At 37.4% G+C, this 12292-nt stretch overlaps 1 protein-coding gene across 1 annotated transcript in view; it reads right to left on the reverse strand.

The window, feature by feature from the left end:
• The window catches only part of DENND6A (DENN domain containing 6A), a 30985-nt gene that overhangs the window by 11249 nt on the left and 7444 nt on the right, over positions 1-12292 (reverse strand). Inside the window, exons 4-11 of the mRNA XM_081934694.1 lie at positions 11972-12084; positions 10544-10624; positions 9358-9463; positions 8987-9066; positions 7698-7760; positions 4544-4599; positions 3341-3463; positions 1756-1851 (exon numbers count right to left, since the gene is read on the reverse strand). Of these exons, the coding sequence (XP_081790820.1) occupies positions 1756-1851; positions 3341-3463; positions 4544-4599; positions 7698-7760; positions 8987-9066; positions 9358-9463; positions 10544-10624; positions 11972-12084 (718 nt within the window). The remainder of the gene's footprint in view (positions 1-1755; positions 1852-3340; positions 3464-4543; positions 4600-7697; positions 7761-8986; positions 9067-9357; positions 9464-10543; positions 10625-11971; positions 12085-12292) is intronic.

The raw sequence follows: 12292 nt of genomic DNA on the forward strand, positions 1-12292 counted from the left end.
AGAGCCTGCCACATCCCAGTACATTCCATGACCTAGATCAGATGCATGATGGTTTATTCTCAGCTGAAAGAGCTTGCTGGTTATTCATCTAGGTTTTGCACATCAAATTGTTTAGTTACCATGCATATATATCTCTAGAAACTGATGCTAATATCAGACAAATGTAGCCATCATTATAAAACCCAAACAATTATAAAGCAAAAGAGCAAATGAGATTGGAAATAAAAAGAAATGGGAATACTTTTTAAAATGTAGAAAATATAAGTAAAATAATGCAAGCTAAAGTGATTTTTAACAATAAAAGCAACTAAACTTAACCTGTATCATGAGAAAAGGGAAAACCAATGTAGCAACTTATTGTACTTGATAAAATCATTTACTTGGCTAAATTTTCACCAATTTAATTTTAAATTGAAATAAAGATAAAGAAATGGAGATAAATGAAATGCATGTATCAACCTGCTGAACTGGAATTCGGTAAACCAGTAATATTGCATGATATCTTTAAGTGTTGATCCAACATGTAAGGAGCCAGTCTCCCCACCCTCCATAAATTGGATTGGTGATGTAAGTTAAAAAACTGGTCTCCTTGCTTACAGCCAATCGCTTCTATCAACTCTATGGATGATTTCTTTCTTCTGAACTGCAGTTCTGAGAGTGGATGATTCCCGTTTACAAGGAAACTTCTGCATGCATTTGAAGGCTCCTTGTGGTATACATCCATTTATTTTACCAACAGATTAGGAGTCGGTTGGGGCTGGTCACTGCTCCTAGCATGTTGAATTAAAACACTGATGTAATATCTCAACAAAATCCCAGGAATCAAATTACTAATTATAAACCTGCTGCAATGTTTTTTCAATACCCAGAAAAAACCACATTATCAATGCAACAACTGGGAATAAATGCAAACCTATACTAATCTGGGGGAGGAGTGGGAAAGAACTAAAAATGAAAAAGAATAAGAGATTCAGTGTTAAGTTTATCAGACTCAAGAATCCTCCCATGTTTCTTAATAAATCAGGGCATTCTAGGGCAGCTTTTAAAACAAACATTACTTTATGTTTTGATGAACTTAACTTTAGTTTACTATAAACAGTTTAGACATGATTTCATCTCCCTCTCAATTTATCAAGAATTTCAACCAACAGACCTAGTAAATTCACACACAAACAGAATAATCCTTTGAATGTAATTGTAGTGGAAAACTCCATAGATGTGACAACTGGAAATGCTGCCTAGACCACAAAGAAGTGTAGACCCCAAAACAAAATATTCAGAGAGATGTCAGCTCGGTTTGAAATAACAGTATATGCTAAGCCACAAGTTGCTTGATCTTTTACTTTTGTTTAATGGGGTCATCAACATTCCAAGCATTGCTTTGTTTCCGTGAGGATGGTAAGCACAACACAATTTAATTTCTAAAAATAACTTGCTCAGAAATATGTTTTCCATATTTGGATATTTAATCATTCTGAATAATTTTTTTAAACAGTATTCTACAGAAAATTTACTAAATAAGCAACAGTTTTTCTTTTTTCCAATTCTCAATTGAAATTCAATTAATTATGGATAGTTGAACTGAATAATACATTCCTCCGTTAAAACTTCCTCTTTAAAGGTTCTTCATCTTTTCAATCAATATTCCACCATCAAACTCAGTGAGATACTTTTGAGTAGAAAGGCAAAAGGTCCTTTGTCTAGCCAAAATTATATCAGAAACAAGCTGTATAACATAACCATACATTTACTTACGGGGTCTGTGTACGAGTGGTATAGTCTTTGAATTCACTGTCATGTATTGTAAAATAAGGTCTAAAATCACTGTAGTACTTCAAAGGCGAGATACAACTGTGAAATTAACATATAGGAGATAAAAGTTTCAGTTTATTACATATTTGCTAGCTAATCTCAATAAAATTTTCCAAGTTGTAGCAATTTTCTACTGTCTTTCAATACATATTTTCCTGAACCGCTAATGCTATTTTACAAGAGTTTGTCAAATGTTTTCAATTTAAAACACCTTATTTCAAATTTGAAATCACTAAGATTCAAAACATTTTGCACACTACTCTTGTTAACAGTAAACAGGATCAGCCATTTGGTGCTGGAAACGATTACTGAGGGAGTGTCCAGTTTCCTTTTGCTGGATATATTCAAACAGACTGAACAACCATCAGTCAGGGTTCTTTTAATGTGGCTTCTTGCACTAAACAGGATGTTGGATTTGACTATCTAAATAGTTTTTCAAATCCTAGTTTCCAAGTCAAAATCTGTATATAGAACAAAACAGTTCTATATGTAGAAAAACTAAATTTAACAGGTTGGAAGGAATTCCAAGGTTTGCAAGAAACAAGAACAAAAACAAAAAGGGTAGCTCTCTTTAAGAGAAAATTCAAGGAGGGCTGAACATAATATAGCAGAGTAACAGAATAACAGAGTTGGAAGGGACCTTGGAGGTCTTCTAGTCCAACCCTCTTCTCAAGCAGGAAACCCTATACCAGTCATGGCTAACCTTTTTGTGTTGCGTGCCCACACCCATAATGCAATGGACAGGTTTTCCCCCCCTCCGCCCCTGTGCATGCACCGGTGCATGGCCAATTTTGGACCTAGCAGGCTCGCTGAACTCTCTTGGGACCAGAAATGAGGCACGGGGGGCATACTGCACCCCCTTGCATGCACAAGTGACCCCCCTTTCCCCCGTGTATGCATGCACATCTCCTGCATGTGCCCCACGCCCCGCAAATGCACAGCAGAGACCCAACAATCAGCTGGCCGGCGGAAGGCAAGCATGCATGCAATGTGGAGCTGAGTTGGGGCAACGGCTCCTGTGTCTGCAGAGAGGGCTCTGTGTGCCACCTGTGGCACGTGTGCCATAGGTTTGCCATCATGGCTCTATACCATTTCAGACAAATGGTTGACCAATCTCTTCTTAAACACCTCCAGTGCTGGAGCACCAAAATATCTGGGGGGCAAGTCATTCCACCAATTGTTTTAACTGTCAGGAAATTTCTTTTTAGTTCTAGGTTGCTTCTCTCCTTGATTAGTTTGCAACCATTGCTTCTTGTCGTGCCTCAGGTTCTTTTGGAGAATAGAAAAAGCAACCAGTTTTATGACTTATGAAATCCGATCCAAGTTTTTCTTTTCTTTGTTTTCTTTACAATAAATTTTATTAATTTTCTATTAATTACATTTCTTAGTACTTCATAAACATCGTGTTGTCTGGGTAGTTTTTTGTTTTTAATAAAAAGTTAAAGGCTTTTATCCCGCTACAACCTTTCCATTCTGTGATTCCCTCCAAGAGCCCCATCCTATGCTTTTTAAAATACTCCATGTTTACCTCACAAGCGCCAAGACAGTTTCTGAAGATTCTGATGGTGATGGTGCCATGACAACTAATGATTCCCCTAACAACACTAGTTCCCACAGCATCTGGATGTGAAAGAACACCGGCAAGAAACATCTGAAACAGATTTACAAAAGTAAATATTTTTTTTCCCTTGCCCTACATATATCAGGGACAGCAGAACCAAAATTTGCAGTTGAAATATAATCTTAGCTTGCACACTCAAAACTCTAAGGCAGAATAATTATTAAAACTTCTTGGAAAACATAGAAGTAGAAAAGCACTGCAGATAAAAGTAGGATTTGAACTGTATGGTTCAAACCATAGTTACCAGGTTCCTACTTTTAACCAGCTATCAGGACAAGATCAAAGCTGCATTCACTCATATTGGCAGCATTCACGATGGGAGATCACATAGAATGTTAAATTATCAAGAAATGGCTTTCTGACCTATTTTACTGCAAAAAGAAGTCACTTTCCAAAATACAGTAGAACCATTTGCATAAAGAGAGCAAAGAAAACCTAGAATAGGAATTGCTTTCCTAATTAGTGGATAGAGTTCCTCTCTAACCTCTCTAAACCACCTGTAGGCTCATTTTACAGACACAAAAAACCTGACCAAATTCATGTAACAGCATGTTAAAGTTAATGATTATAATGTGCACCAACCAAGGATAGATAATTTTCTTGGAGTGGACTCAAGAACTTTAAGCAGATGCACAAATGGACATGGTATACGTCTGTCATCGCCCCTCCCACCTCCTCCCAATTTTGTCCCCACCTCTACAACACATGGTGGAAAAGCTGTAATCCCTACTAATCCAAAAAGTGGGTAAGAGGCGTGTTTTCTCATTGCTATTAGAAGCAAGATTAAAGTTTATTTAATCTTAAAAGTTCTTCAGTGGCAAAGAAAATGTCTCTCCACAGTTAAAAGAAAGGAAATAGCTATCTGTTTTTACTGCCAAATGGGCAGTGCTGGTAGAAGAGCCAAAAATGTAGGAAAATAACATCATGTGTGAGAGCACATAAAGAGCTACACATGACACAAAGATGCATGAAACGTAAATTAAATATATGTGTTTCATCTTATCTTAGTGTCTCTTTGCCAATTAACCAATTCATGCTTTCATTTCCTGAAATACTTTGATGTAATGTGCGAACTTCAAGTAATCAAATCAAGATCGTTTTCATTTTTACCTAAATAGATCTACTTCATAGACAGATGGCAAAGCAATGGAGATTTGTGAATCTGCCTAAAAAAAAAAGACAAAAAACTTTTGATCAGAATAACTAACAAAATAAACAATTTTTTAAAATAATAAGCTGATCACATAAATTTGTAAGAATGCCTTCACTAGATTCCCTACTTCTTTATTTCTCTACTTGTACACCATCTCAGTTAAAAAATTACTCTGGGCAGTTTACACTATAGAATTCAAACAACTAATAAACATAACAAAAGGTCAACTCAAAAACAGAATAATGCATGGCACATATAAGAAAAAGGTTAACTAAACAAACTTAGTTCCAACAAGCATCAGGGAGCCAATCACTACATCTATCCCAGGGTTTGTTGAAAGAACCAGTTTTTTATGGCTTTAAGCCATAAGAAGCCAAAGAGTCAGACCCATGCATACCTCAGAGGAACGCTGTTGCTCAGCATCTACTGAGATGATGTATCTCCAGAGTCCCACAAGATGAAGTGCTTTACAGCTGGGACCTGGAGTGTACCAACTCATCCAGAACTTACCACCTGGACAGAAATAACAGTAGAAAGACTGGCCTATTGGTAAATAGTGATAGGTTACATGGGCAAAATTTGGAACATCTATAATTATTCATGTGGCTGCATTTTGGGCCAGTTACAGCTTCTGAATGGTTACAAGCTTCAAATAGAATACATAGAGTCCAAATAGTAGGTGATGATAGGGTGATTGAGTAAAAAGGCTTTTTAATCCAGGAATGGCTACAACTTGCACACAAGATGGCCATGGCTACTACAAGTCTCTAGCACATATCTGCTTCTGAACAACTAGATTTATTCCACTTCAATCTTTTCTTTAATGAATACACTACAGCACCCTTCCCCAGCTGCATGCTAAAAATTCTGAGTTGAAGTTTACAGATCAGAAAGGTGCCAAGGGAAGCCAACATTAAAGCTGCTAGAAAAGCCCCTTCGCGGAATTTTATGCTTATTATCTTCTCCTTAACTCAGCTTTCAAGTACAGTTTTCACCCAGATACGATACACATCTGAGATGGGGAAAACTCAGCTTGCTACAGTGAAAGATGGACAAGAAAAATGGGTGGAACTTTTACAGTGAGAGATCCAAACTGAAACTAAGGAATTTCCCAATTGTGAGACCTGTTAAGCAATCAAATAGTCTGCCTCTTGAAGTTGCGGGTGCCCCCCTCATTGGAGGTTTTCAAGAATATATCGGACAGCCCTTTATTCAGAATATGAGGATTTCTGCAATGGGCAAAAGTTTCGACTACAATACCTCCCATCTCCTTGATTCCATGAAAAGAAGGTTTGAGAGCCCCTTATAGCCATTTGTAATTCTGCAATATTCCGATCAGAAGCTTACTTTAAGTCCTATTAACTGTCCTCATTAAATAATCAATACATACATTGATATACTTTGTCATATTGTTTTCATTTTTTTTTAAAAAAAGCTACCTTTCACTGCCCTATCCTGCATCTATAGGTTATCTTGATCCCTTTGATTAAGTCTGGTTTAATACTTTTTTGCTCCTTGGTGCTGTAGCAGAAAATACTGGTTGCTGCTACACTCCAGCCACACTTCCTGGTTTCTGCTGCCCACACCCAAGGCCCCTCCATATATTTTCTTGACTTTCCTTCACTCCCCTGAACTCAGTTATGCTTTGCTGCCTCCTCCTACTAGGGGCAGCTGCTGCTCTGCTTGTTTTCTGCAAATATGGCTGGCTGTTGACTCTGACAGACTGCAGCTGCACTTCAATCAGCATAGCCTTCAAGGTCGCCTCCTGGATCCCCTCTATCTTACCCTTTCAATAGAAGCGGGGAGGGTGTGGAGGGAAAATTAACCAATTGTCCTTGTTTTTCTAGCTTAATCATCTAAGACTTCAACTTTTTCTGCTGTGGCCTCCAGGAAATATATCCCACTTGAGCTCCTCCTGGCATCATGCAATTAGACTCAAGTCTTCTGCAGTAAGATGTCTCTAGAATTTCCTCTTCAGCCTCCCACTCTTCCCTTCTCCCATAGGCTTTCACAAGCTGCCGGCTGCCGCAGCATCTTTGGGGTTATTTCTTGTATTTTTATTTTTGTCTCTTTTCATCCTCTTTAACTTTTCTTTTTTCCACCTTCTAATACTTTGAAATTCAGCCCTCTCTCCTGCCAGTCCAGCAAGTTCCCTTTTTTGAAACTGCATAACTTTAAAAGAGAATGTTTCTCTTCTCTAAGCCCTTGATCTATCAGAGCAGAGGAAAGGAAACGAAGAGTTTTCACCTCCGCGCCCATCCTCTTACAGCATTATCTGTTTAACCAGAATCTCCTCCTCTATTAATCGGGCTTAGAAGCAGCTCTGTTCACCTTGTAGGTCACAGAATTGCAGGATTATGAATCGTTCTAAAGGCATCACAATATTTTTCTCACTCCTTTCAGGCAAAAGAGATGAGGAAAACAATGTGTAGCAGGCTGAAGAAATAGGAGGGCCCACCACATTTTTTCCCCCTTAAAGGCAGGAAGTTGATTTTAAAGGGATGGGCTGAAAATAAATGACATCAGCAAGATGTATACAAGTGAAAGTATTCTCTAGAACAGTGCTGTCAAACTCCCGGCCCACAGGCTGGATGCATCACTCGCTGGCCATGCCCTCACCCAGTTTAGCAAAGGGGGGGAAAAAGTCCCGATATGTCACGTGATGCTGCCATGATGATGTGAGTTTGACACCCCTGCTCTAGAATGATAAAATCCCCTCAATATTTATCTAGATTCTATGACATGGCTTTTAAAATATGAAATGTTTGCAGAGTAGGATCCACTCATAGGAGGAGTTCTTATGGCCAACTTTTGCCTCCTTAGTTTCCCTTTGAAGCTGAATAGCTTACGTTTGCCAAATCTGAAATCCTTCCTTCCTTAAGCTCCCAAGACTCATTGATGACAGAGAAACTTGTTTTAAAAAATATTATAATATTAAGTTGCATTATCTCACTTATCTCCACCCAAAAAGATAAGTTTTCTTTTTCTATTATAGTTTTCCTAGCTTGCTTAAAAAAATATACTCCAGAATTCCCGACTAAAATACTAGGAAATGAAGTGTTTGAAGTTAGATCTTTGTATTGAGGGAATATTATTTTGCTAGTGAACTACCTGATGTGTCAACTGTAATACTTGAGTAGTTCCAGGCTTGTCTTGACAGGTAGGAATCCGCACCTTAGGAAAAAAAATATATGCATTCTTCATTCACTGCAAATGTTAACTTTCATTAGCTTTGAGATTCGAGATATTGTTCAAGAAAGCAATATTTTGCTAGATTTACCCGTGAAAATATTCTGCTCTCAACAGTTCCGTGTGTGCGTGTATGTGTGTCAGAGGTGAGTTCCTAATGGTTCGGACCAGTTCGGCCGAGTAGATAGTAACTCACCCGAACCGGTTCTATCGGCGGCAGCGCCATCTTGATTTTCAGTTCTGCGCATGTGCAGAACAATCTTCATTGCAAAAGTTACTTTTTCCCCCCTTTCTAACATTGTACACATGTGCTGAACTTTTTAGGTGCAATTTTTTTTGTGCGCCGTACCGGCAGTAATGCTGGCAGCAACCCACCTCTGTTGTGTGTGTGTGAGTCTATTAAAAAGCAAAGTCTAGCTGTACCAATTGAAATAGCTGTCTAAGTTGTTGAAGAGGGATAAATGTTCTGCTTAAGTAAATTCATCGAAGACTCACACAAAGATCAACTAAATAACCACTGCAGAATTCATTAAGAAATGACATGCATGCTTACATCTCTCCCACAGTAATTAATTAAATGCAATGCTCAATTAAAAGGCCCAATACATCCTACAGAGTAGAGATGGCATTCAGCAGGTTCTGACCAGTTCTGGAGAACTGGTAGCGGAAATTTTGAGTAGTTCAGAGAACCAGTACATACCACCTCTGACTGACCTCAACCCCATCTATTCTCTGCCTCCCGAGTCCCAGCTGATCGGGAGAGAATGGGGATTTTGCAGTAACCTCTCCTGGAGTGGGATGGGAATGGAGATTTTACACTATCCTTCCCCTGCCATGCCCACCAAGCCATGCCACGCCCACCAAGCATGCCAAGCCCACCAAGCCATGCCCACAGACTCAGTAGTAAAAAAAATTGAATCCCACCACTGCTACAGAGGCAAACAAATGCACCTTTTTAAATTACAGGTTTAAATTGAAAACAATATTTAGAAACACTGCTCCTTTAGGATTTTACCTCTCCCAAGTTCCCCTTTAGGCACTCTTTTCCTCTCTTACTTGTGCAAGTATGAAATAAATATACATTTATAGGACTAAGACTTTACTTTAAAAAAGATGATGCTGTTATACCTAATAAACATATTACATACAAAAACAGATATTGTTGGCTGAATTCAAGCAACAAACAAGAATGGAATAAATTTAAAAGTTACCTTAATCACAACGCCCATAATGGGCAAATAGAGTGTTTTCCCTGGGACTGGCAGTGGCCATCGATCAATATCACTACAAGCTAAAGCAAAGGAGAAGTAATCATATTTGTAGACTTTATTAACAGTGCTCCCTAACATTTGTGAATAAAAAGATTTATCTACTGAATTAAATTTATTCAGGTTCATCAGAAGATCTGGATCAGATGACAAACCGGCAGCAGCATCCTCACTAATATGTCAGAGGTAGCAATTTTGAAGTCAAAGTCAGTGTTCTTCCACTACTATTCACATATTATAGACTGGTGAAAAGTTGTAATTAATGGCACGTTTTTGAAAATATACAATATCACCAAACCATCAATATTACCAACCTGCTTCCAAGAAAGGTTCATTTTTCTCAAAATATTCAGGTGCAATTTGTTCAAGAACAGTGTTAAATAAGTGGATATAAGGCAGCTTGCTAATCAGAACTAAAGACTGTAAGAGAAGCAAAATAATTCATAATTAGTTTTTCCAAAACCACTATAATTTATATTAAGTATCATATTAGTTCATCACTAAATTCAGTTATTTTGCTTGTAGGAAGTCAAAAGGAAATGTCAGAAATTGTGATTCTAACTGTGGAGCACTGTGGCTCACTCAGCTTGTGTAGTCACAAGCTGAGTGATCAGATCATAATTATATGACTCTGGATACACTACACTGGCTGAAATTCTGAGGACTGGTCATAAGTCTCCCTCATTCAGTGCCATCGTAACTTTGAACGGTTGCTGAATGAATGGACATAACCTGAGGACTACCTGTATGTATTTACTTTTGGGTGTGTGTGTGTGTGTGTATATTCACAAGTTGATTTTATAAGCTAATTGGACCAACATTTTCCAGTGTGATTTAGGTGGGAATATTAAAATAAGATGATCTCACAAGAATTTAACTATTTTTTAAACAAATACATTTAAAAATATTATTTATTTAATTTGTGGAATCATGGATTGCAGCCACCTCAGCTAATGTCCATGCATTTTTTGATAGTCCGTTTCATATATGAAAATAATGACAAATGTAGAACAGGACAATGGATTAGGTAAGGCAATTAGTTTGTTGTGTTTTTGAATGCCTTGGAGTCAGTATCCTTACAGTTCTTCTGGCAATATTTCAGAACTGTTTTGCTCTTGCCCGTTTCTCAGAGTTGAGAGAGGTGGACTGGCCCAAGATCACCCAGATGGCTTTCTGTCTAAGCAGGACTAGAACTCACGGTCTCCCAGTTTCTAGTCTAATTCTTTACACCAAACAAATTATCACTTATTTTATGCTTACGGATACCTAATTTCATTGGCTATGACCCAAATATATACTGCAGATAGCACTGTGATTTAAGTATTCTGGATTTTTAGATTAGCCAAGGTAATGTGTTTGTAATTGAGGAGTGAATATTCATTCCTCAATCTTAAACATATTATAGGCAATATTTTCCACTGATTTAAATGGAGCTTATTTTTTTTTGTCTTGAGTATATTTAGAAGACAACCATGAACAATTCAGCTAAAACTAAATTACCTTCTGAAAATAACCACGTTTTAATGTCTTGTCTTGTACTTGTCTAAAATACACATATCCATAAAAATATGCAGGATCCCTCTGTAAAGAAAAAGAAAACATCCCAAAACACTGAATCTGAGTAATGCTGTATACTTAGCAGGTGTTCTTTAAGAAACTTTTATTAAAATCACAGGAGGATTATTCAGGATATTTACATTTTCAGACATGAGGTCACTGTAAACATTTCATCACACACATCTAGCTCATGCCTATGAAAATTAAGAACCTAAAGGAACTAACATTCCCTACACAAGTAGCCTTTATAGATAGTCCTTGACTTATGACCATAATGAAGCCTGCCCATTAGTCATAATTCACGACAGTCATAAAGCAGGTCACCTTTTTCAGTAGTCATTAAGCAAATTGCCATGGTCATTAAATGAATCCGTGGTATTTAAACGAATTCTGTGGTCATTAAACAAACTCACTGTTGACTACAGGGAATTTTTACTGTAAACTGGAAGTAAACACCAGCTTGGGGCAAAACTGAATTGTAAATTGTAGTCACAGAACCATGGGACACTGCAAATGGCCAAAAATGCAGGCCAGTTGTCAAGTGCCAAAATGGGTCTAGGAAACTTGGAACTGGGTTATAATATCTTTAGGGGAAATCCATTATAAATCTGAATAGTTGCTAAGAAACTGGTTAAGAATTAAGAGGTACTTTTATTTTATATACTTTGTTTCTCAACATTTTTGATATTTACAGAAGACAAACAAGTACTGTTACGTAGATTATCTACCATCTGTGACATTATTATGTCACTTATGATAAGTTTCCATGAAGGAAAAGCAATGCTTCTTTCCCCTCCTCCCAATTTAATTTGCACTGTAGGCATTTTTGAACCACAAGTCTTTATTGCTTTTACATAATTGTAAATTACATAATTGTATGTAACGTTGGAGAATACAGTACTGCACTAAAATGTTAATGTGTAGCTATTAAATAGTAAACGGAAGTGTTTTGAACTTTTATCCATTACAATTTGCCCGCCTCTGAAGGGCTTGGGTAAGTCCTGAGATCAACTGGAGATCAATAATTCCCAGAATCCTAAGAAAAATTCAGGAACAAAGGATTCCCTGAAATCTAAAACAACTGAATATAACAGCATTATAATCACCCCCCCCAAAAAAAACCCTCCATTTGTAGACACAATTAAAGCTGTTTTAATTATTAGTATTTCAGCAGAAAGGATAATTAATATGTTCATCATTAAAAGTTTTGAAAGTTATTGGCCACATGATGCAGGACAATGCAACAGTACACTAAGCAATTTCTTATCAGGAACAAAACTTAACAATTCTACCATTAAATACCATCACAATAATTAGAATTCAAAAGACACTATCAAGCCTGGACAAGATAAAACATCCTACTTTCCCAACCTTTAAGTGAATTGGTAGATCTCTGTCCAACTGATCCAGCAAACAGTGCCACGAAAGCTTTCTGCTAGAAGACTGCCGAAACCTAAAACAAAATTGTGTGTTTCCAAGGCAACCTAAGCCAAAAAGGAAAGAGGAGAAAAACAGCAAAGGACTATACTGAGATGATAATATTTTAAAAAGAGTACATGTAACTAGCAGGCGCTTCTAACAAATATTATTAATTTTTGTTTAAATGCTCCTTAAATGCCAAGCACAGTTCTAGGTAACTCCATGCGTAGAAATCAAACCTACAGTGCTTACATTCGAGAAAGGCTCAAGACG

Source organism: Natrix helvetica (genome assembly GCF_964273705.1).
Source record: "Natrix helvetica genome assembly, chromosome: 1".
In the NCBI taxonomy this organism is placed as follows: domain Eukaryota; kingdom Metazoa; phylum Chordata; class Lepidosauria; order Squamata; family Natricidae; genus Natrix; species Natrix helvetica.